General features: G+C 46.8%; 2 protein-coding genes across 4 annotated transcripts in view; one reads left to right on the top strand and one right to left on the bottom strand.

The window, feature by feature from the left end:
* Positions 1-1303: 1303 nt before the first annotated feature.
* On the top strand, positions 1304-17237 carry Trim45 (tripartite motif containing 45). Of its 3 annotated transcripts, none has more exons than XM_028753015.1 (7): positions 1321-2231; positions 3837-4570; positions 6090-6219; positions 6802-6916; positions 8654-8780; positions 10000-10174; positions 14214-15361. In XM_028753015.1, exons 1-6 carry the CDS (start codon positions 1744-1746, stop codon positions 10146-10148), a joined length of 1743 nt encoding a protein of 580 aa, XP_028608848.1. In that variant the 5' UTR covers positions 1321-1743; the 3' UTR covers positions 10149-10174; positions 14214-15361. The 3 variants fall into 3 exon arrangements, with proteins under 3 accessions (XP_028608847.1, XP_028608848.1, XP_028608849.1); XM_028753016.1 differs by lacking the exon at positions 14214-15361 and adding an exon at positions 17133-17237 and having other exon boundaries at positions 1744-2231; XM_028753014.1 differs by lacking the exon at positions 14214-15361 and having other exon boundaries at positions 1304-2231; positions 10000-10274.
* Positions 17238-17330: 93 nt separating this feature from the next.
* Ttf2 (transcription termination factor 2) overlaps positions 17331-20659 on the bottom strand; it is a 30961-nt gene continuing 27632 nt past the window's right edge. Inside the window, exons 22-23 of the mRNA XM_028753023.1 lie at positions 20234-20308; positions 17331-18630 (exon numbers count right to left, since the gene is read on the bottom strand). Of these exons, the coding sequence (XP_028608856.1) occupies positions 18486-18630; positions 20234-20308 (220 nt within the window). The 3' untranslated portion in view covers positions 17331-18485. The remainder of the gene's footprint in view (positions 18631-20233; positions 20309-20659) is intronic.

The raw sequence follows: 20659 nt of genomic DNA, 5'->3' as shown, positions 1-20659 counted from the left end.
TCTCCTTCTCCTTCTCCTTCTCCTTCTCCTTCTCCTTCTCCTTCTTCGAAATTTCATCTTTCCATAGTTTGGGACCCTTTCTACCCAGGATCCATACTTCATAAAAACATAGTCTTTGACTGCTATGCCTTAGTATGAAACCTCTAATAACAAGGTCCCTGAAACAGTAGTATATGGGTCGAAATCAAATATGGAAGAGTGTAAAGGAAAACAGTGAGACAGAGGCTTAAGCATCCGAGGAATGGTGGCAACTAAGGAGCCATGCTGTTACAAGTTTTGGAATTCAGAGATCAGTGCCTTGGACGCCATGTGTAGGAAGCAGTCTCCAGATGAATGAGACTCTTGGCAAATCCTTCAAGAAAGCACAAAAAAAAAAAAAAATGCTCAGGGTACCAAGTGTGCCCAACTTTTTAACTAGTCAGACCTACAAGGGGCTTGTCCCAGTGACATCCTCCACTGCCCCATTGTGACCAGTCAGGAGCTCCCCTTGATTGTAAAAACAAAAGCCAAACTTGCTCTGTTCCCCACCCTGCACCCCCGGCAACCCTGACAACTTCTGTTACTGTAGAATTCTTGGTGAGAAGTGTCTTAGGTCATGTGCTCTCTGGTCTTGGTCTTGAGTGATTAAAAGCAGCTTGCACCCCGGAAACTCAGTCGAGCTCCGCATAGCAACTGTTCTAAACTTTTCAGCAAAGTTTCTGAAACCAGAGCCGGAGGTACCCTTGTCCTGGAAAACGCCAGAAGCTAGCTAGCTGAGAGGGTTCTGGTACCAGCACGCTTATCGTGTGAGATTACAGGACAGAAAAATACTTGGGAGGCCCAGAAAAGTAACCACTGATTCGCTAAGGCAGCTGAGAGTCTGCCTACAACTTCCAGCATGCTTCGGGCTACACCTCGGCCGACTGACAGTACCAAGCACCAATGGGAGAACCCTATATGGGGTAGAGCCCGTCCTGCGACACTCAGCGCGGCCTTTTCAACGATCTAGAGGCCTCTCTGGTGGCAGGAGCTCATCTTCGTGACGCCAACCACATTACGCCGCTCACTCTCAGACTCTTCCTCCAGGTCCTGCATGAGGCCCTTCCTTGGCCCATCTCCTTTCGCCGCGCGAGTGGCCGGCAAGGATGTGGAACTTGCTGAGCTTATTAGATGACAGTGATGTCACTCTGGAGGACTACGTGACTCGGACCGGCGAGACCCGCCCCTTCCGGACGGTGATTGGATTCTTTGGAGCCTACCTGGGCTGGGATTGGTGCGAGGCGGGGCGTCGGCTCTAGGGCCTTCTAGGCAACCCAAGGAGGCGGCTGCACCTGGCCTCCTACTCTTGAAGAGCCGGAGGACCCACTACCTCATCGCCCGGAGGGGAGGGCGCGCTTGTGGCGTGGTGGGGGCGGGACCAGTGGGGCGGGAGGGAGGGTGGCCTTGGAGGACAAGAAATGCTGTGGTCAGGGTGGTGGCGGGAGAACTAGCTGGGGACTAGATCTAGAAGCGCTTGCCAGGAGGACTTGGGTGATCCAGGAGGGTGTGGGATGCAGTGGAAAGGAAGGGTCAAACCACAAATCCGGAGTAGATCTGTGGATGGTTCCTCAGAGGAGTTCTCTTTCCGGTTGTCCTTTTATTTGGCAACACGAGAGTCCTCATGGTCTCTGTTCAAGTTCTTGGAACTCTGTCTTTGGGTGAATTTAACCTGCATTATAGGACTGCCCAAGGCCTTTTCTGATATTGAGTACTTACGTGGGGAAGATGTCAGAAAACAGGAAGCCACTTCTGGGTTTCGTGTACAAACACCCCGATGTGAATGCATCTGGGAGCTCAGGCAAGACTCACTGTCCTTTGTGTCTGAGGCTTTTCAAAGTCCCCAGGCTCTTGCCTTGCTTGCACACGGTGTGCACCTCGTGTCTGGAAAAGCTGGATCCGTTCTCAGTAGTGGACATCCGAGGGGGTGACTCAGACACAAGCTCTGAGGGGTCAATATTCCAGGAACCCAAGTTATGCGGCCTCCAGCCACAGATTGGCATCCTCTGTCCGGTATGTGATGCTCAAGTGGACCTGCCCTTGGGTGGAGTGAAGGCTTTAACGATAGACCACCTGGCCATGAATGATGTGATGCTGGAGAGGCTGCGTGGGGAAGGCCAGGGCCTGGTGTGTGACCTATGCAGCGACAGAGAAGTAGAGAAGAGGTGTCAGACCTGCAAAGCCAATCTCTGCCACTTCTGCTGCCAGGCTCATAGGTAAAGAGGAAATACCCCATTTATTGTGGCTTAAGAATGGAGTGAGTGCAAGGGCTGGAGAGATGGCTCAGCCGATAAAGGCTAGGCTCACAACCAAAAATATAAGAATAGAATGCAAAGAAAACAAGACACAAATCCCTTTGGTGAGCAGGTCAAAAGGAAGGCTTTCTCAGACACTATCAAAATGCAAAGAACAATGCACTGTGCCAACCAATCGCCAGCTCTAGAATGGAAGTCGGCACAGCCGACCTGGTAGCTGTAGTAATAAAAGCACGGCAGGTTTCGGTTTACACTGGGTTCCCTTCCATCACCAGTCGTTTGTCCATTGAAAATGCACGGAGTGCTGCACAGAGGATGACTGTGCTAGTGTAGACCCTGCGCGATCTCCTGATCATTGTAACTCTTACCAAAAGCTGGGTGCCACTTCACCCCTATTTAGTAAATGAGGAGATGGAAGCCAGCAGTATTTTGTGTTTCACCAAAGTATCACAGCTGGTAAGCATGTAACTGAACTGAATCCTCAACTCAGACCTAATTCTTCTAAGCTCTTTTTTACCAAACACCTGTCACCTCGTTGTAGGTTTCGATTGGCTGTCAGACCTCTGACCTGGAGAGCAGGCTGGTAATTGGGATGTCTTGTCTTTTATCACAGTCGTGGAATAGCTTGTTAGATGAATTAGTCTTTGTTCCCTTTTCCCTTCCATCCCACTCTAGTGCATCAAAATACAAAACAAAACTAAACAAGATTTGGATTATCCCAGAACGGGTTCTTTTTTTGGGGGGGAGGGGGGGATTCTGACCTCCCTCAGTCTTCTGGCCTTACTAAAAGAACAGTTGTCTTTGCCCCCTATTTTTAGCTTGTGTGTTTATCCCTCTGTCTTGTTGCCAGCTCAACAGCTGACCTGTTTTCTCTGCACCCGCACTCGTACCAGAATAGGCATACCCACTTCAAGTTGATGGGATGTTGTTGCCTGGGAACTCTACGAGCAGTTCTGCATTTCCCCAGAGATTTCCCTGATCGCCCTAGAAATCTATAGGAAAGAGGAATTCAAGAGAACTTTGATTTTAGTGCCTACTGATTTCACTTTCCACTAATGCTGATGACTCTTGAGGGGAATTCTGGCCTGCCAGTCTGTGTGATGTAGGCACCGGCCAAAGGAACTGCTTTACAAAATGTTAATTAAACATGAGATGAGGGTTTGCCAGCGCCAGCTGGCTGCTTTCATTGCTATACAGATCCGTCTGGCATGGTTTATCACTTGGTGTTTGCCTTCCACCCAGCTTTAGGAAGGGGGCTCTGACTCTTGTCTAAACTTACCAAATTAACTCGAGTGAACATCTCTCAGAATATAGTCTCCGCATTATACCTTGGAAGATGTATCTCATGCCAAATTCAAGTATTTATGTATTGTGTCCTAAAAAACAGCACTCAGATAGACCTGTGCTTCACCGTGTGGAGAAATAATGAGGCAAAGAGGATCCTGTAGTTTTATGTACGGTCGGAGGAATGTGACTCAAATCTATTTGACCCCTAGAACCTCTTTGCCAGACTCTCTCCTCCTAGAGTTATTCCCTCACTTCCTGTTCCCAACTGTTTCTTTCCAGGAGACAGAAGAAGACAACGTATCATACCATGGTGGACCTGAAAGACCTGAAAGGCTACAGTCGGGTTGGAAAGCCCATCCTATGTCCTTCTCACCCCTCGGAGGAGCTGAGGCTGTTCTGTGAACTCTGTGACCGGCCGGTGTGTCGGGACTGTGTAGTTGGGGAGCACCGGGAGCACCCCTACGACTTCACCAGCAATGTCATCCACAAGCATGGAGATTCTGTGCGGGAGCTGCTTCGAGACACCCAGCCCCACGTGGAGGCCCTGCAAGATGCCCTGGCTCAGATCAAAAGTGTGAACAACGCCCTCCAAGAGCAAGTGGAGGCAGTGGCAGCTGACGTCCAAACCTTCTCTGAGGGCTACATCAAAGCCATCGAGGTACATCGGGACAAGCTGCTACAGCAGCTGGATGACATACGGATCCAGAAGGAAACCGCTTTACAGCTGCAGAAAGCACAGCTGGAACAGCTGCTGGCAGATATGCGGACTGGAGTGGAGTTCACTGAGCATCTGCTGACCAGTGGCTCAGACTTAGAGATCCTCATCACCAAGGGAGTGGTTGTGGAGCGGCTCAGGAAGCTGAATCAAGTTGAATACAGTGCCCGCCCAGGAGTGGACCATAAGATCCGCTTCTCCCCTCAGGAGAAGGCAGGCCAGTGCCAAGGCTATGAAGTGTATGGGGCCATTAACACTCAGGAAGTTGATCCAGCTCAATGTGTCCTTCAGGGAGAAGGTAGGGAAGCATTTCTCAATGGCACCCAGGGACCTGACATTTAAAGAATTATGTTGTGTTGTCTGGGAGTATAGTGCCATTGGCAGAGTGCTGGCCTAGCTTGCACCAAGTCTGGGTCTGATCACTGGCACCACGTAAAACTGACCATGGCCACATACGCTTTTAATCCAAGTGGGTCAGAAGTTCGAGGACCTCTTTGGATGCATAGCAAGTTTGATAGCCGGCTGGGCTCTACAAGACCATGTGTCAAGAAGATAAAATAAATGAGGCTTGTTCAGCAAGGCATACTGGTTTAAAGGCAGTGGCTCCCTGCCTTGTCCTGTTCTTTCTCATGGTCAGGGCAGGCTGCAGTTATTAATACTAGGGGTAGGCTTGAACTTTTGCACCTCAGAAAAGTAGAAGCTCCCAAGAACCTTAAGGATCAGGCTTTGCTTTGGGGAGACAGAACCTGGCCATGCCCACAGGTAGGAGCTAACAGCACTGACTAGTGCAAGGCAGAATCTGCCTGCTCCGAGGAACACATCCACAGCTCCTGGTACGTGGATGCTGTGTGGAGCGTTAGAGAGCAGTGAAGAAGACAGACACGTGCACGCCTTCCTTTCTTCCCTACCATTTTGAGTCACACAAACTCTGTATCATTGGTAGTTCAAAGGATTTGGTAGGTTGACAGGTTTTGTTTGGCTGACCTGGAACTATGTGAAACAGTCTGGCCTCAAACTTACAGAAACCCACTTGCCTCTGAATGCTGGGTTTAAAGGTGTGCATCACCAGGCCCATCTAAAAATGGTTTCTTTATACCAGTGTTCTGTTCCTACGGGAAACATATTATTCAGACACATTTCACAGGGCAAACCTGGTGAGGAAATTGTATTTGAGCTGCCTTCACTTTAGGGAGGAATTCCTAACTCTCTGGGAGTCACAGATCACTCTGAGACTGTTCTTTCCCAGAAGTACCCACTAAGTTGGGCATAGAGTTTCAGGAGTTTCCTAACAACCCTCTTCCCCACCCCAACACATGCCTCTGTACAACACCCGGTAGTTCACAAACTGGGCCGGAAAAACCCAGCTTTGTCTTTGTGCTGGCCTACAGGCTGTAGCACCCTGGTATTAGCTTCTGAGTCCGAGAGGCTCTCACAAGAGGGAAATTGCGAGACTTTAATACCCTCTACCTATTCTAGGAGGACCCAGGCCTTATAGAAGATAATTTTGAGGATACTAGTCTCATGCAAGCCTAAAGGCTGTCTTTGGCTACCTAGATGAATCCTGATTTTTGCAGTTTTCTTGGTGCTGAAGTTAAGCTGCCAAATCCTATCTGATTCCAGAGCAGCTGCTGCTGAACCACTTATCCCAGGCCTGGGGGAAGGGGACATGGGAGGGTGGGCACCTATGCAGCATGGGAAGGAGAACAGAAAGGGACCAGGGTGGTCCGTATAACCAGGAAGCACAGCTTTCTTTGGTCTGACTGGGGAGATGGCCTCTCCTGGGAGGTGAGTTCTTACTGTGTGTTTGTCTTTTGCAGATCTCCATAGAGCTCGAGAGAAACAGACAGCCTCTTTTACCTTGTTCTGTAAGGATGCCTCAGGAGAGAGCATGGGCAGGGGAGGAGATAATGTCCATGTGGAAGTTATCCCCAAAGATAAGAAGGACAGGTGTGTTCAGTGTGTCATGTGTAGTAGGTAGTGAGGAAACAAGGGCCTTTGAGTACAGGAGATACAACATCTTATGGCTCTATAGAGCCATGAGAAAGTGATCCCACACCATTAACCAGATGTGTTTCCTTGTGTAGGTTTTATGGCTAGCTTCAGTTCTCACTCAGTATAGTCTCCCCTGTCCCCAGATTGTCCTTATTCCGAACTCTGGAATGGATGGTTTTGTTGTTGTTGTTCTTTAATGAGTAACAGAATCATACCCTTTCTTAAACCTAGCCTGTTTTCCTAATACGTTGATGCAGGATCACGTTTATATATATATTTCCCCTCTGCAATTGGAGTAAGAAGGGACTGCAGAGCAGAGAGTATAACAGAGGCCAGCAGAAAAGAATACAGGAACGTTTTCCTGGTTCTCAGGATGTTGGATTAAAATAATCCAACTGTTAATCTTCAGTCTAAGGGACGTTTATGATCACATTAGATGTAATATGTAATTATAATGCTGCAGAGCCCCAGCCTCAAGTGGGGCAGCTGGGCAGGCTTGTGAGAGGGACTGGCCTTCTGAACCCGTTCTGTATTCAGCCCAATCAGAACAGTGGTCCAGGACAACAAGGATGGATCATACCGTGTTTCCTACACCCCCAAGGAACCTGGAGTCTACACTGTGTGGGTCTGCATCAGAGAGCAGCATGTGCAGGTGAGGAAAGCCCCGAACCTGCTGTCAGCTCAGGAGCTCTCCCGTCTCATGGGACTGGCTACTTACAATCAGCTGTGCTTTCCTCTTCATCGTGGACACAGGCCACATTCTGTAACTCGGTGTTCTTACTAGAGCATGCTCATGGCCCTAAGAACGCTCGCTGCCTATCTCACCCACTGGCATTTACATTACATTTTATCCTCCTGGTTAGTTTTTGGGGATTCTTTTTTTTTGGGGGGGGGGTAGGATTCTTAATCTGGGGAAGCTGTCTTGACCACAGGGGAGTCCGTTAACAGAGAAGTTCACATACTGAACAGCTTTCAACCTTTCCATACTGTGGGCCACAGTTGTCAGGGTTATACTCCTCCTATTGTGTGACCAGTCATTTATCTGCCTAACCATCAACTCATAGGATATGTATGTCTAACCACAGCATGTCAGGATGAATAGGTTGGATGTTCTTGTATACTTTACTTGCATTTTCTTCAACACCTATTCAGACAGATCTGACAGTAGCTCTGTAACCAATGAACCTTAAAATCTGAACATGTTACTTTATCTTTGGGTGATTTTGTTTCATTTTGTTGTATGAGGTAGGGGACAGAGTATTGCTATAATCTGTGGGCTGGCCTACAGTTCACTGTGGAGCCAGGCTGGCCTTCAACTCTTGATCCTCTTGCTCTGACCACCTAAGTGCAGGGATTACAGGATGTGCCAGTCATGTTTCCATCTGGGTTATTTTTTAGAAAAATGGTGTGCTTGTCAGCCCTCTATTACTGTGACAAAACACCTGAGCTAGAAACTTGAAAGAAAGAAAGGTTTCTATTGGCTCATCATTTTAAGGCTCAATTTCTGGGTCTTCCCCTCAAAAGAGGGAGCCTTAAACACTGGGAAGTCTTCTAAGATACCAGGACTCCACTTTGGCTTTTTTCAGATGATGTGGTTCTTACATAAGAACAGGAAAATTACAATACTTAATAAACATTTGTGTTTAACATAGGAGAGAAATTAAAATACAGAAGTTATCCTTGAGGAAAAAGTGGATAGAGTTACTAACTTGAGACTCAGTAGCCACATATATTATTAATGCTTTCCCTCTTCCATGTATCTTCACCATCCATCACTAAGAGGCTGGGCCAGTGGATTTGTGTTCAGGGGTAGAGGGAAAAGTGCTAGCTGTGTGTGAAGACACATGTGTGGCCGAGAAGCTGTAGAAAGCACCACACATGTCCTTTCTTGTAGTTCTGGCAGCCTAGCGACTACCCCTGAGCTCCTCAAGAATTGAGACTGAGACTCCTGAAGACTGCAGTCAGGCACACAGAAGTCCGAGTCAGTGACTAATGTGGTTTTCACTCCTGCTTCATGCAAGGCTGGAAGGAGGCAGAATCCATGAAGAGTGTTCACATGTCACTGAAAATGCAGCTAACCTATGGAACTGTCTTCAGTGCCCAGAAGCTCAGTAGCTGCACGCACAATCAGTAACCTGGTGAAATGTAACAATCGGTAACTGGCACTTAACAGGAGGGCTGCACACATCCAGGTCCAGTTTAACTGCACTGGTATTTGCCCCCATGCAGCTGAGAAGTCCCCACCCAGATATATCCCTGTCCCGAGTCCTTGTCTGCCCTGTGAATTAGAGCCTGCTTATCATGCACTGATAAGCATGCACTTATCATGCTCAGCTCACCCCAGTGATGTCTGAGGTGCTATTCTTTGCTCTTCACCTGAACCCTTCAGGGCTCACCATTCAATGTGACCGTGAGGAGGAAGCATCGGCCACATCCAGGTGTGTTTCACTGCTGTACCTTCTGCTCCAGTGGAGGCCAGAAAACTGCACGCTGTGCCTGTGGTGGCACCATGCCAGGTAAGCATGTTCAGTGTCCTCAAGCCTGCTAGCCCAAGCAGCAGCAAGCAAGGAGGGTCTTTCCCTTTGCTGCCTCACAGCTACTAGGTCAGGGTATTTGGACTGAGGCTTTTCTTAAAGAATTCTAGTCTCTCAAAGGGGTTTGTAACCCCATAGGAAGAGCAACAATATCAATCAGCCAGACCCCCCAGAGCTCCCAGGGACTAAACCACCAACTACAGAGTACACATGGAGGGACCCATGGCTCCAGCAGCATATGCAGCAGAGGATGGTCTTGTTCAGGCATCAGTGGGAGGAGAGGCGGGGAAGGGGATAACAGTTGAAATGTAAAATAAAGAGAAAAAAAAAAGAATTACAGCCTTTTATGTAGAGGCAGGACAGATAGTCTATACAGCAAGCCTCTTGTTCTGAATTGAAATGACAGGCTTCAAGGTTCTGAGTTCTTTCTTGATACAGTTTACCAGTCCATGGGCCTTCTGACCAGAAACTGAGATTCTTAGATTCAGTCTGTACCTGTTCTAGCAGTCTGAGCACTGTGAAAATAGATCCAACCAAAAACCATAAGGAAATTGAAACAGGGAGGATCAGGGGATGTTTGAGCAGTGTCTGGCTCTTTGGACCTCCGGACAAGAGATCTGTTGTTGTTGTTGTTCTTGTTCTATCATGGGGTTTGGGGAGATCCAATGATGTGAGCACCAGCTGCTGTCCCAGAAGACCCAAGTTCAATTCCCACCACCCAGAGGGCTCACAACTGTTTATTACTCCAGTTAAACAGATTTCATGCCTTCTTTCTGATACCAGCCACACACATGGTACATAGACATACATGCAGGCAAAAACATACATAAAATAAAATTTTTTCATCATGTCTTTACTCTAATGGGGGCCCACAAAATAACTTTTGTACCCTCCATGTAACCAATTCAGTATCTGTCTCATTTTCCATAAATCTACCCTTTTATTTCCATGTCACTCACTACATATAGTTAAGATCCAAACCAGTTTATTTAACAGTTGAAGTGTAAACCAGTTCATCTCCAGGTTGCATTTTGGACAGGTCTGAGAGCCTGGCCTGCCCATGGCTACCTGATAGTTCTGATTACAGTGGACTGAACTGGGTACTTCTTTGGGGAGGTCTTGACTGCTTAAGTCTGAATGTTGCCAGGTTTCACTTTGTACTGCTGGACTCACTCTGTTGTCTTGCCTTTGTATTATGCAGGTGGGTACCTTGGCTGTGGCCATGGACACAAAGGCCACCCAGGCCGTCCACACTGGTCTTGCTGTGGGAAGTTAATTGAGAAGTCAGAGTGCTCGTACACAAGTGGCCAGAGCGTCCCAAGGAGTCTGCTTAGGACAGTGGCACTCTGATGCTTCCTGGGGACAAGTTGGGCCAGGTAAACCTGAAGCTAGCATGACGTCAGGTGTGCAGAGAACCCAGAGCTTGAGTAGTTCCAAAGAGACTGACAGAATAAAGATAAAGTGCTTTCTCTAACACCAGGCTCGAGTGCTCTGTGTGTGAGTGTCTCACCTGTACCATGGCAGAGTGCAGGCCACCCCTACACTGCTCTTCAAGGCAGGCTGATGGTCTACTCCATGGAGGCACTTTTGCTTTATACAGGCATCGAGGTATCTGCCATGGAATATGCACTCGTGGGGCATGGAGGATTTTCTGTCTTCCTTTCCATTCTATTACAGCCTCTCGAGGTCCTCCCTGAGCCAGAGTTTAAGTACTTCTCCTGGAGGATGAAAACCCTTTGTCCCATTCTTTTTTTGTTGTTGTTAATAGACTTTCAGTGTTTTTCCCAGTTCCTGGTTTGTGATGAGTATAGTGGTTTTGCTGTTCAGGCAAGTGCCTGGGTGATGCTCATGTGTAGAGCACACAAGTAGACACTGAATAAGGAGGATCAGTGTGGAGAGAGCTCAGCCATCTGTCGCAGTTCTTACACAGATGATGCTGAGTCCTCCACCCACACAGCTCTGACTTAACAGTGGGTTTTTGCTGTGTCTCTACCCAGCAACAGCTGAAAGCACTGACTCTGCAGGGCACCCCCTAGTGGCTACAGGATTCTGGGAGGAAGACTTAGCACTCCCTCAACCCAGCCAAGGTCTTCCCTGTAGAGATTTTGTGTGTTCTGGGATTCTTGGTTTCTTACATAGCAGTAAACTCAGAACATATTAAACCAAATTACTGTAATTTACGTTATAAGATTTCATAGGGAGTGGTGACTCATTAGAGTGTGACGCGGGTGAAGCAAAGGAAGCGAAGCACTTAGCTGACTGCTTTCAGGTCACCACAGGTTACATTTCCTTCTTTTAGCCTTAGACATTAAGATACTAACCTTCTTCCTTTTCTGCGAACATCCCCCTTGAACCCCTTTCTCTAAGTAAAATCTGATGTTCCCAGAAGACACCACTGCCCATCACCCCTCCAGCTGGTTGTTCTTTGCTCCTCACTGTCTGTCCCCCTCTCTGTCCTCCCCGAACTCCCTGCCCTGAGAGTCAAGAGTCGGGTGCCTCTTGAGTTTATCATTGCTGCTTTGAGATCACTGGTTCTCAGCCAGGGCCTCCCTGAGGCATGTCTTGCAGAATCTTGGGGATACTGGTTCTAGCAGCATTGAGTAGGGCCACAGGTCAGTTTATTAAACTGCAGGATAGCTTTCTGCAGCAAATGGAGCATGTTCTGCCTCCCTGCAGTGTTATCTTCATGTCTGATGAGGCGTCAATCTTGCATTCTGCTCAGCGATTCCCTCCCAGACTCCTTTACTCAGCCTTGCACTGTGCTGGTCTCGGTATGCTCAGAGTCAAAGAACAGTCCCTCCATTTCTCACCCCAGTTCCCAAGACCACCTTCTGACTTAAATACCACGTACACATGTTGACTACCAAGTCCCCTTCAGGTCCACTGTCTAGATGATTATGAGGTCCAGTGGCTTACATCACATCTCCCCTTGTGTGGACAGTAAACACCTCATTCAAACTTAAATGGCTTCCTGTGTCCAGTTCTCACTTGGTCCTGCCTGCCATCACCAAACAGCTTCTCCTGGAGTCCTCTCCACACTTTAAAAGAAGAGCCTAAGTCTGTCCTTAGGTAGGGCGGCCCTGGAAACTCCTTGTGTGTCACAGCACAGCCACTGGTAACTCCTGTCAGCCTTACTTTCACAATACATCTGACTCCTGCTGTCTGCATCCACTCCTGCTGTCCTGGTAAGAAAGGCAAGACTTTGCACCAGAAAGCTTCGTCTGTCTTCTAGCCAGGCAGCTTCCACAGCCTGCCCACTCCCTCCAGTGACCTCTCAGAACAGTCGGCACACATGCTTCACATTGCCATGTGTGACCAGCATGTCTGATTCATGCTCTTCTCTTCCTACCCAGCTCTGTCTTCTTTCCAGGCACAGTGGCTCTGCCAGCTGCTCCTCGTGCTCAGCGGCCTCTCCTTGGAGCCTTCATAGTAACAGGCCTTCTATCTGACAGTCCTTCTCAAAGATGCATACCCCTTGATTTCAAGTTTCTGCTCTAGTGTCAGCTAGCATCCTGTTAGTGAGGTCTCTAACCATCCTGAATCAAACACAAGCATCACACCCAGGAGAAGGCATCCCTGCCCCAGCTTCAGCAGCAGCTGCCACATATCATCTTACATCTGCTATACTGGACTCTGAGCTCCGTGAGGGCAGGGAGTTGACATTTAGTAACTGTATTATTCCCATGCAGGTCAGGTTTTGGCTTATAGCAGAGACAAATAGTATGCTGAATGAATAAAAATTGGCAGAATAAATAAAAATGTTGGTAGAATTTTGTTTGCCCTTACTTAGTATGTTTTCATGACTTCCATTTTCCCAAACCCAAGTATTTCTCATTTAACCAAATACCACTTGGGGAAATGTCTTAACCTTCTATCGAACTTGTTGGACAAATTGTAAGCACCCAAGGGACTAGCCTTGAATTTTCCAATTACCTCAGACATCTAGGGAGTCTTCTGCCATGAAGTCTCTGGAATTACATCATCTTTCCCCAGGTGTCTTTGAGTCCGTGCAGCAGAGTGCAGCAGAGCTCAGGAGTCTCCCCTGGAGAGGGTGCAACAACTGGACAGCTTTCTGTAGATGAAGCTACATCTCTAGAGGAAAACTTTGATTTCATTGGGGCATTCAGGCTCTGGTGGGGCATCCAGGTTCAAGCTAATACCTTTAAGCAGGAAGAAAGGACTCAAGATCGTAAGCACATCTCTTGGTTGGTAACAACTCTGTTAATATTTAAAGCCCCCATGGGCGATGGTAGGGGTTGCCTGGGCTCTTCCTTAGTTTGCACAATAATGGAGCCTTGGCCCAATTTAGACCAGATGCTCTGGCAGTTGAAAATAATCTCTGGAAAAGTCAGAGTGATCTGAAACCTGCCAAACTCTACAACAAGGAGAAAAGAAATGGAGGTTTTAGGGAGGATATAAATGTGCTTCATGTGCACGCTGAAGGTACAGCTTATGATGGAAGTGATGCAGTTGGTATTACAGCTGAGAGAAAAAAAGCTACAAATTAGAGTCTTGGTCCTCTGGGATACAGACACCTTGGCTGTCTCGGCTAACCCGCCCATCCTCCTACCTCTCTGCAGTCGCTGCTCACTGTTATTCCAGAGGATGCGCACCGGGTCAGGTGTGGCTGGATAAAGATAGAGCCATCAGAAGCAGAACAGAGGAAGAGGCAGTGTTGTGTCAGTTCCTATGTATTGATAAGGCATTCCTTCATCACTTCCCCAAAGCTCTGACAGGTTGGTTTCTGTCTTATGCTCCATGCTAAGCTTTGGGAAGGTAGGCTTGACTTTGCTTCCCCTTAAAATTGGAGTACCCGGTAGAGCCTTGCACACAGTAGGTGCTTGATATACATTTCAATTAATGTACAGGTACTGGGCAACAGAAACACTCATCTCCCCTTCCTTAGACATCCACCTACACTCAGACTTAGCTACGGAAGCTGGGCAGAAAGCACTGAAGATAGTGAGCACAGCCCGTGGCTATTACCTACCTGTTCCCTCTATTACAGGCTGTTTACACTTCATCTCCATCCTGTAGTACAGAGTACCTAATTAGCCCTAATTTCAAGTTTATTGATGAAAACATTCTAATATAGATTATATGCCCAAAAATTCCAAGTTTCTATCATTTCTCTTTGTGCTTGCATGTATGCCTTTTCTTCCTATATTTTTCGAGGGCTTGATGCTGTATGCTGGTTAGACGGTCAACTTGACAGGAACTGGGTCATCTGGGAAAATGCCTCGATCAGATTGGCCTGTGGGACATTTTCTTGATTAATGATTTATACAGGCAGTGCCACCTGGGCTGGTTGTCTTGGGTTGTGTAAGAAAGCAGGCCCAGCAGCCATGGAGATGAAGGCAGGAAGCAGCACTCCTCCATGGCCTCTGCTTTACTTCTTGTCTTGACCTCCCCCAGTGATAGAGTGTGACCTGAGAGCTGTAAACCGAAATCAACCCTTTCTCTCCAAGTTGGCTTTGTCCATGGTTTTATCTGAAAACCAGAAACCGCACTAAGACAAGCTACATGGTAGCAGTATAGCATCTCATTCCGTAAACTCAACTCTCAAGAACTAAACAAGACTTGAGAGAACAGGCCACAAGGTGCTGGTGGCCCCACAACTATCCTCTTGGGCTAAGACAATCTGACTTCACTTGGGAGTCCTGAAGAGAGCTGTGTCACTGAGCAAGAGATAGTTTGGAGGAAGTAACACTGTGTACAAGGGGCCACCATAAAGCACTGGAGGAAGATCATGGTAGAATGTGCCTATAATCCCAGCACTCAGGAGACAGGTAGCTTGGGCTGCAGGGTGTATAACAAGATCCTGAATTCAAAGAAAACAACAAAACCCTAAGCCACATGATTGACAAAGAAAGGGGTCACATCCCATAAAGGCATCATCATTCTGCCTTCTGTTGTTCCCAATGGCATGTCAAGGAGTCCTGGATAGAGTTTGAAATGGCCTAGAATGCCACCAGGCCATGGGGTGTTGCACGATCTTATTTGATCAACATTCAAGAGAAAAGTCAACTAAACTTTCATGAAGGTTTCCTCTTGTAAACCTGGTGTTTGAGAATGTGTGCCTTGGTGACAGCTGTTCAGTCTGGCTCTGCCAGGTGTGCCCATGCTCTCTCTGTCTGCTGCCTCCAGCATTGTCCCACAGCACTGTCACTAGTACCTACATGCCATTTTAGGATTTAGAACGGTTTACTACCTCAGATTCTTCATGGCCAACTCACATGAAGTAGGCAGGCGACTGAAAAGCAAGCTGCAGTGGAGGTTCCTGGGAGGGCATGGTGACGTCAGCAGGACTCAGCACAGCACCTCAATCAGGTCACTACACTGTGAGGTGCCACCAGTGATCTGGGGCACAAATGCACCATTTACAAAGAAATTGATTAGTGAGCCACACAGGGTGGTGACTGCCTTTAATCCAAGCACTCAGATGGCTGAGGCAGTAGGGTTACTACAGGTTTGAGATCACCCTGGGCTAAAGAGATCCTATCTTAAAATATATGAAACAACAAGAATAACTTGACTCATATAAACTGAAATGAACATAGAGACTGGGTAGAGCTCAGTGGGACAGTGCCTGCCTAGTGTGCATGAAGCCTGGACCTAACGGTCAATGCCAAAATAAATAAACAAACAAATTTTAAAAATGGGGGCCGGGGAAGTAGTCCAGTAATAGTGCTTGGAAGCATGCCAACCTCTTTGATTCAGCCTCCAGGACCACAGAACAAAATGAATGAACCCAAACGTGAGGTGGACACCAGAAGGTCACACACAGCATTAATTCATGTTTTGTCTTGGGACTGAGATTAAGAACACATTTGGTAAAGTCCCTCCCATCAGATGGTTCTACATTCTCTATGCCCACAGACATCACTAGCATCTCTCTTGGGTAGGAACACTTACCCACCTCAGATACAATGAGGACACTTTGATAGCTGCCCATCAGAACAGGAAAAATGAAGGGAAGTCTTTAAGATATAAGGAGGGGTCTACCTTATAGGCATTTCTCAATGGGCCTTGAATGTAGGTTAGAGACTCTATTCTCCAAATAAAGACTTAAATTTGAAAGTTAGGACTCTGTCAAACAGTGCTTGGAATGGACATTCACAATGTTCATTTCACAGATGGACATCACTGGCCTGCCAGGTAAAATAAGTTAAACCATGTATATTTGTTACTAAGTTCTCAGCATAATATATATTAATTTATACACCATACAGACAAAAGGCTGCGATGCCCAAGGGACCTGTGACTAACATATGGCCGCCAGCTAATGGCAGAGCCATCCCTTCTCTATCTATAGTGTCTCTATCGTTGCTTTGATCTCATAACTTCAGAAAGGTAATTTACTGCCTTCATTTCATTTTATCAGAAATCTTATTGTAGCCATTAAGTTCTGAAAACAAGATCTACCGTACAAATGAGGAGACCAACATGTGAATTTTAGGTGGGACCAGAATAGAACTTAAGAGTCCTAGAGTTGAGTCTTCCCACCCACACATGATCCTTACCTTCGTAAGCCTTTGGTCCAGCTTGTGCAAGCAGCCTTTCCTGAAATAGATCGCAGTGTCTCAGGCATACTGATGGGTGAACACAGGCCTCATGCCCAACTCAAAAGGGGAATAGTTCTTTTCAGGAAGGTGTTTTGTTTTCCTTGTAAAAGTTAGCAGTGTCATGGAAACTACTGTAATCAGTTTCCTAATGAGTAAGTCTCACATTGTATACCGGGCAGCATACTGACAACCCCAAATCCACATGATTTAAAGGATGATTTCTCTCTCTACCATAGTTTGGGTGAGGTGGGTGAAGGACAGACACCCAAGACCAACTCTGACAAAATGACTGATGGTCCAAATTAGGTTCAGAATCCCCGTCTTTTTTTTTTTCTGCCTCTTCTCCATGATCCTTCTAGAGACAGTGGGGGACTACTGAAACAATGTTTTCTGGACATGAAAGGCCATTGCACACATTAATACAGGATTTCCACATAAGATCGAGTCAACCAAGTCCTGGCACGGATGGAGAGGGACTTATAAATTCCCACTCCATATCGTAAAAGCTCCTGGCAACTGATGGCTGCTGGGGGAGGGTCATTTTCAGGGATGTGACTTCTGATAGGCTGCCAGTGTTCCAATGCATGGCCCTGTGACCTACCGTGTCAGCACTGTGTAGACCCAGTGGGTTTAAAATGAGCTCATCAAGTTGGGAGGGAAAAGCAGTGATGGAGGATATGGTATGAAACTCTCAAATGTTTTTTAAAGGAAAACGAGAATCCCTGATCTAGTGGATTTTACCCTTCCTAAGGCCACCACATCTCTTCAGTTTGTACCTCCAGCAGGTTCACAGAAATAGCAAGAAGAAACATTCGAAAACTGCACAGGATCTCCTGTCTCCTTACATCACTTCTCTCCGTGCTCCACCAGCTAGAACTCAGTAATGTGGACCCTACCCGCAGCAGGCGGTCTCTGGGGCTCTGAAGAAAAGGAGATGGGGTCTGGTGAACACACAACATCACCGCTGTGCACTGCCGAAGGCGTTTTATTAAGACTATACCAATGATAACACAATGTGGTACAGTGGCAGACACTAAATGAAACAACAGTATTAAATGCCACTGGCAACTAAAATGGACATAAACATTAAATAATGAAATAATGATAGAAATACTGTGATACCAAATGATACAGTGAGGAAACTGAGTGACACAGTCACACTGATGTTGATACACTCTTAAATGAAACCACGATGCGCAGGCTAAATGACAGATGCTAGATGATACCATGATTAATACTCAACATCTGTTTATATGTGAACTATTCTGACCCTATACCTGCCTGGATTCAGGCAGCCACATAGGGATGGTTGGTTATAGACTCTACCCTTAGCTTACAAAGAGGCTTACAAGGAGCAGCCTGCCAGCAGGGAAACAGGACAGAGCCTACATAGGCAAGGTAATAAGACCAGGTCTGCCATCAGCCCCAAACATGGCATCACAGGGCTTTGTGGCTGTTTGACAGGCAGGGTCTTACCATGTAATTAAGGCTGCCAAAGAACTCATTTACCCAAGCTAACCTTAGACTCAAGATCCTCTTGCCTTTGCCTCCAAAGTGCTAACATTATAGGCATGTGTCACTATGCTTACAATGACTGCTGAGCTTTACACAGAAGCATTTATACAGTTCTTCCAGACTTATCTTCCCAGACCATCTAACGCCAAAGCTTTCATTTGTTTTTCTAAGACATGGTCTCATTCTACAGCTCAGGCTGGCCTAATATTTACTCTGTAGCATAAACTGGCCTCTCACAATCCCCACTCAGCCTCTTGAGTGCTGGGAATTATGGACTACACGGCTGGCTTCCAAAGCACTTTTGTGGTTTGTTTTGAAAAAGAGTCTATAACAGGCCAAATTGGAACTCTCCATCTTCCTGCTAGACTATAGGCATGCTCCAGCATGCCAGGCTTATTTCTGAAATAACCAATTGGTTTCTATGGTGCACATTACACAAGCTGAGTGCTAAACATGATTGACTGACTGGTTTGTTAACATGGTAACCTACCCTTAATTCTTGCCATACGAACAGGCCTCACTCTGAGTAAGATGAACTCTAAGGCTCCAGGATCATGGAAAGAGCATTACTCCAGACCCTGGTACACACTGGCACCAGCGAAGGAAGCTAGATGCCAAAGAGGATCTTGAGGTCAGCCAGTGTGAGCTTGGTGACAGGTCCTCCGGATCCTGAAAGGACCTGTTTTGCCAAATCTTTCTTTTTTTCTTGGAGCTGTAAGATCTTCTCTTCCACTGTCCCCTCACAGACAAACCTAAGAGCAAATGATAACAAACATCAGAGCCCAAATGGCTCAACAAGGTGTGCCTTCAAACTTCACTCCACAAGAAGACTGTTTGTTTCCCTGAGATAGTGGAGAGTAGAGAATCCACACAACTTTCACTAGATATGCCCATTTAAAGTGATGCATTCATATTTTGTTTCTGAAGTGAGGGTAACTGCAAAAGGTATTTCTATCTAAAACAAATACAGAGGCCCAACTTTTACTCAGACTCTATCTTGACAAGGTCAGAAGGCCTCTGACAGTGTCTGTGTGTATTTTATGTGAAGAATGTCTAACTTCTTAGCTAACCCATAGCATAGCCAGGCTATGGCTTTTCAAATTAAAGAAGTCACCCTGCTGTCACTCAAGTACCGACTAGGTACGTCTGTATTTATACATATACTGTGCCCTATGGGAAGTGACCGAGTAAGAGTGTGTCCAAGATCCAAAAGGCAATCTGTGTAGGGCAGTCAAGGAAGGCTCCATCAGAGTTAACTCTTAATGTGAGGCATGTAGGATCACCAGGGCTGGCAAGACAGGATGGAGTAGGCACACATCCCAGGGAATGAGGACATGAACAAACTGTGGCTGAGCTTCAGAACGCGGTATGTTTAATTAGCTGTCCAGTCAAGTCTACTGTTAGCAAAAGTTCAGGAGCTGCGAACCAGATCCTCAGTGGTTGTCCCGACATGCTAAGACACTGAGTAAATCTACAGGAAGTGAGCTGTTGAAGAAGGTGTGACATGTCCCAGGGACTGATGACTGATGAGTTAGGAAGAGCCTTCTGCTGGCAATGCAGAGGATAAGAATGAGCAGAGCTGGAACGGGAGCCGGCAGTGAGGATGGAAGGAGAGGACAGTTACAAGTTTAGAAAGCACAACTAAAGGCTTTGGCATGGGAAGAGGGAGAGGAAGGAGTCTAGTTCCTGCCTGTATGCTGGATAAGCAGATGCTAGTCACCCAGATAATGTACATGCACATACTGAGACAGTAGGAAGCAAAGATTTCAGATTGGCTGTTTTATCCTGGGTGTAGCTATACTTGGCACATTCAGGTGCTCAGTAAGTGTTCATTTTGGTATCTGAGCACACACACTGATGAACTGATGAATGAAGATGGAAGAGTACTTGCACATTTAGGCTTAGATGTTTAGCAGGGACCTGGATACCCAGGTTGAAGCTTAGGAGACAGTGGAACTAAAAATAGAGATTTGGGACTTAATGAGCAGAAAAGAGCTAAAGACAGGGAACAGAAACTTTCTGGTAATTTCTTTGCAACTTCTCTTTATGGCTGAGATTATGCCATACTAAAAGTTAAAAAAAGACAAGGGGTGGGGGTGGGGGTGGGCATGGAAGATGCTGTCCACAGCTGCCTCCTTGTGAGCTGTGTCTTATCACCATACATGCTTGCTCTCTGGCCATGACCAGCGAGGTTACGTCAGACTGTTTCCTTCCTTCCTGACTAGAGTTCCTCAGGTTTGCCTGTGGAACATCGTCAGTGCTGTGATCACCACGCCCATTACAGTCTATGAAATACGCCCCAGGAAAGGCTTCACAAAGGGAGATGCTGAGGAGGGGCCTGGTGCCTTTGCTTACCTGTGTATGACAACATCCTTCTCCTGCCCTACTCGGTAAATCCGGTCACAAGCTTGGTCTTCAAGTGAGGGATTCCTGTTTGAGGAGAGATATAACTCAGAAACACCAACATCCTACACATGGCTGACAAACCATGGCCTACTGCCAGGTCAAAATGACAGTCCATTTTTATATGCTTCTTTAGCTAAAAGTAGTCATTACATTCTCAAAGGGGCTTAAGAAAACAAGACAAAATAAAGGCTATGCAACAGAAACCTACGTGCCCTGCAAAGCCTGAGAGGCTTACAGAAGTGTCAGCTCCGTCCAGGAGGCACTGACTGTGGAGATTGCCTAACCACAGCCACCAGGCTGCAGAACCTACTTGGAAACGTAAGAGCTGGTTAAAAGTCTCAACTATTTCTTTCAACTTTAGTGTCCAGTGAAGTC

Source organism: Grammomys surdaster, unplaced genomic scaffold (genome assembly GCF_004785775.1).
Source record: "Grammomys surdaster isolate TR1022 unplaced genomic scaffold, NIH_TR_1.0 125941, whole genome shotgun sequence".
Taxonomy (NCBI): domain Eukaryota; kingdom Metazoa; phylum Chordata; class Mammalia; order Rodentia; family Muridae; genus Grammomys; species Grammomys surdaster.
Note: the sequence above shows the minus strand (reverse complement) of the source record. Positions and strands in the feature narration are given on the sequence as shown.

Bases quoted from the DNA above. Each gene is read 5' to 3' on its own strand.
- Trim45 (XM_028753016.1), top strand. From the start codon at position 1,744: ATGTCAGAAAACAGGAAGCCACTTCTGGGTTTCGTGTACAAACACCCC. The intron at 2,232-3,836 runs GTAAAGAGGAAA...GTTTCTTTCCAG, and splicing joins TTCTGCTGCCAGGCTCATAG to GAGACAGAAGAAGACAACGT. The intron at 8,781-9,999 runs GTAAGCATGTTC...TGTATTATGCAG, and splicing joins CTGTGGTGGCACCATGCCAG to GTGGGTACCTTGGCTGTGGC.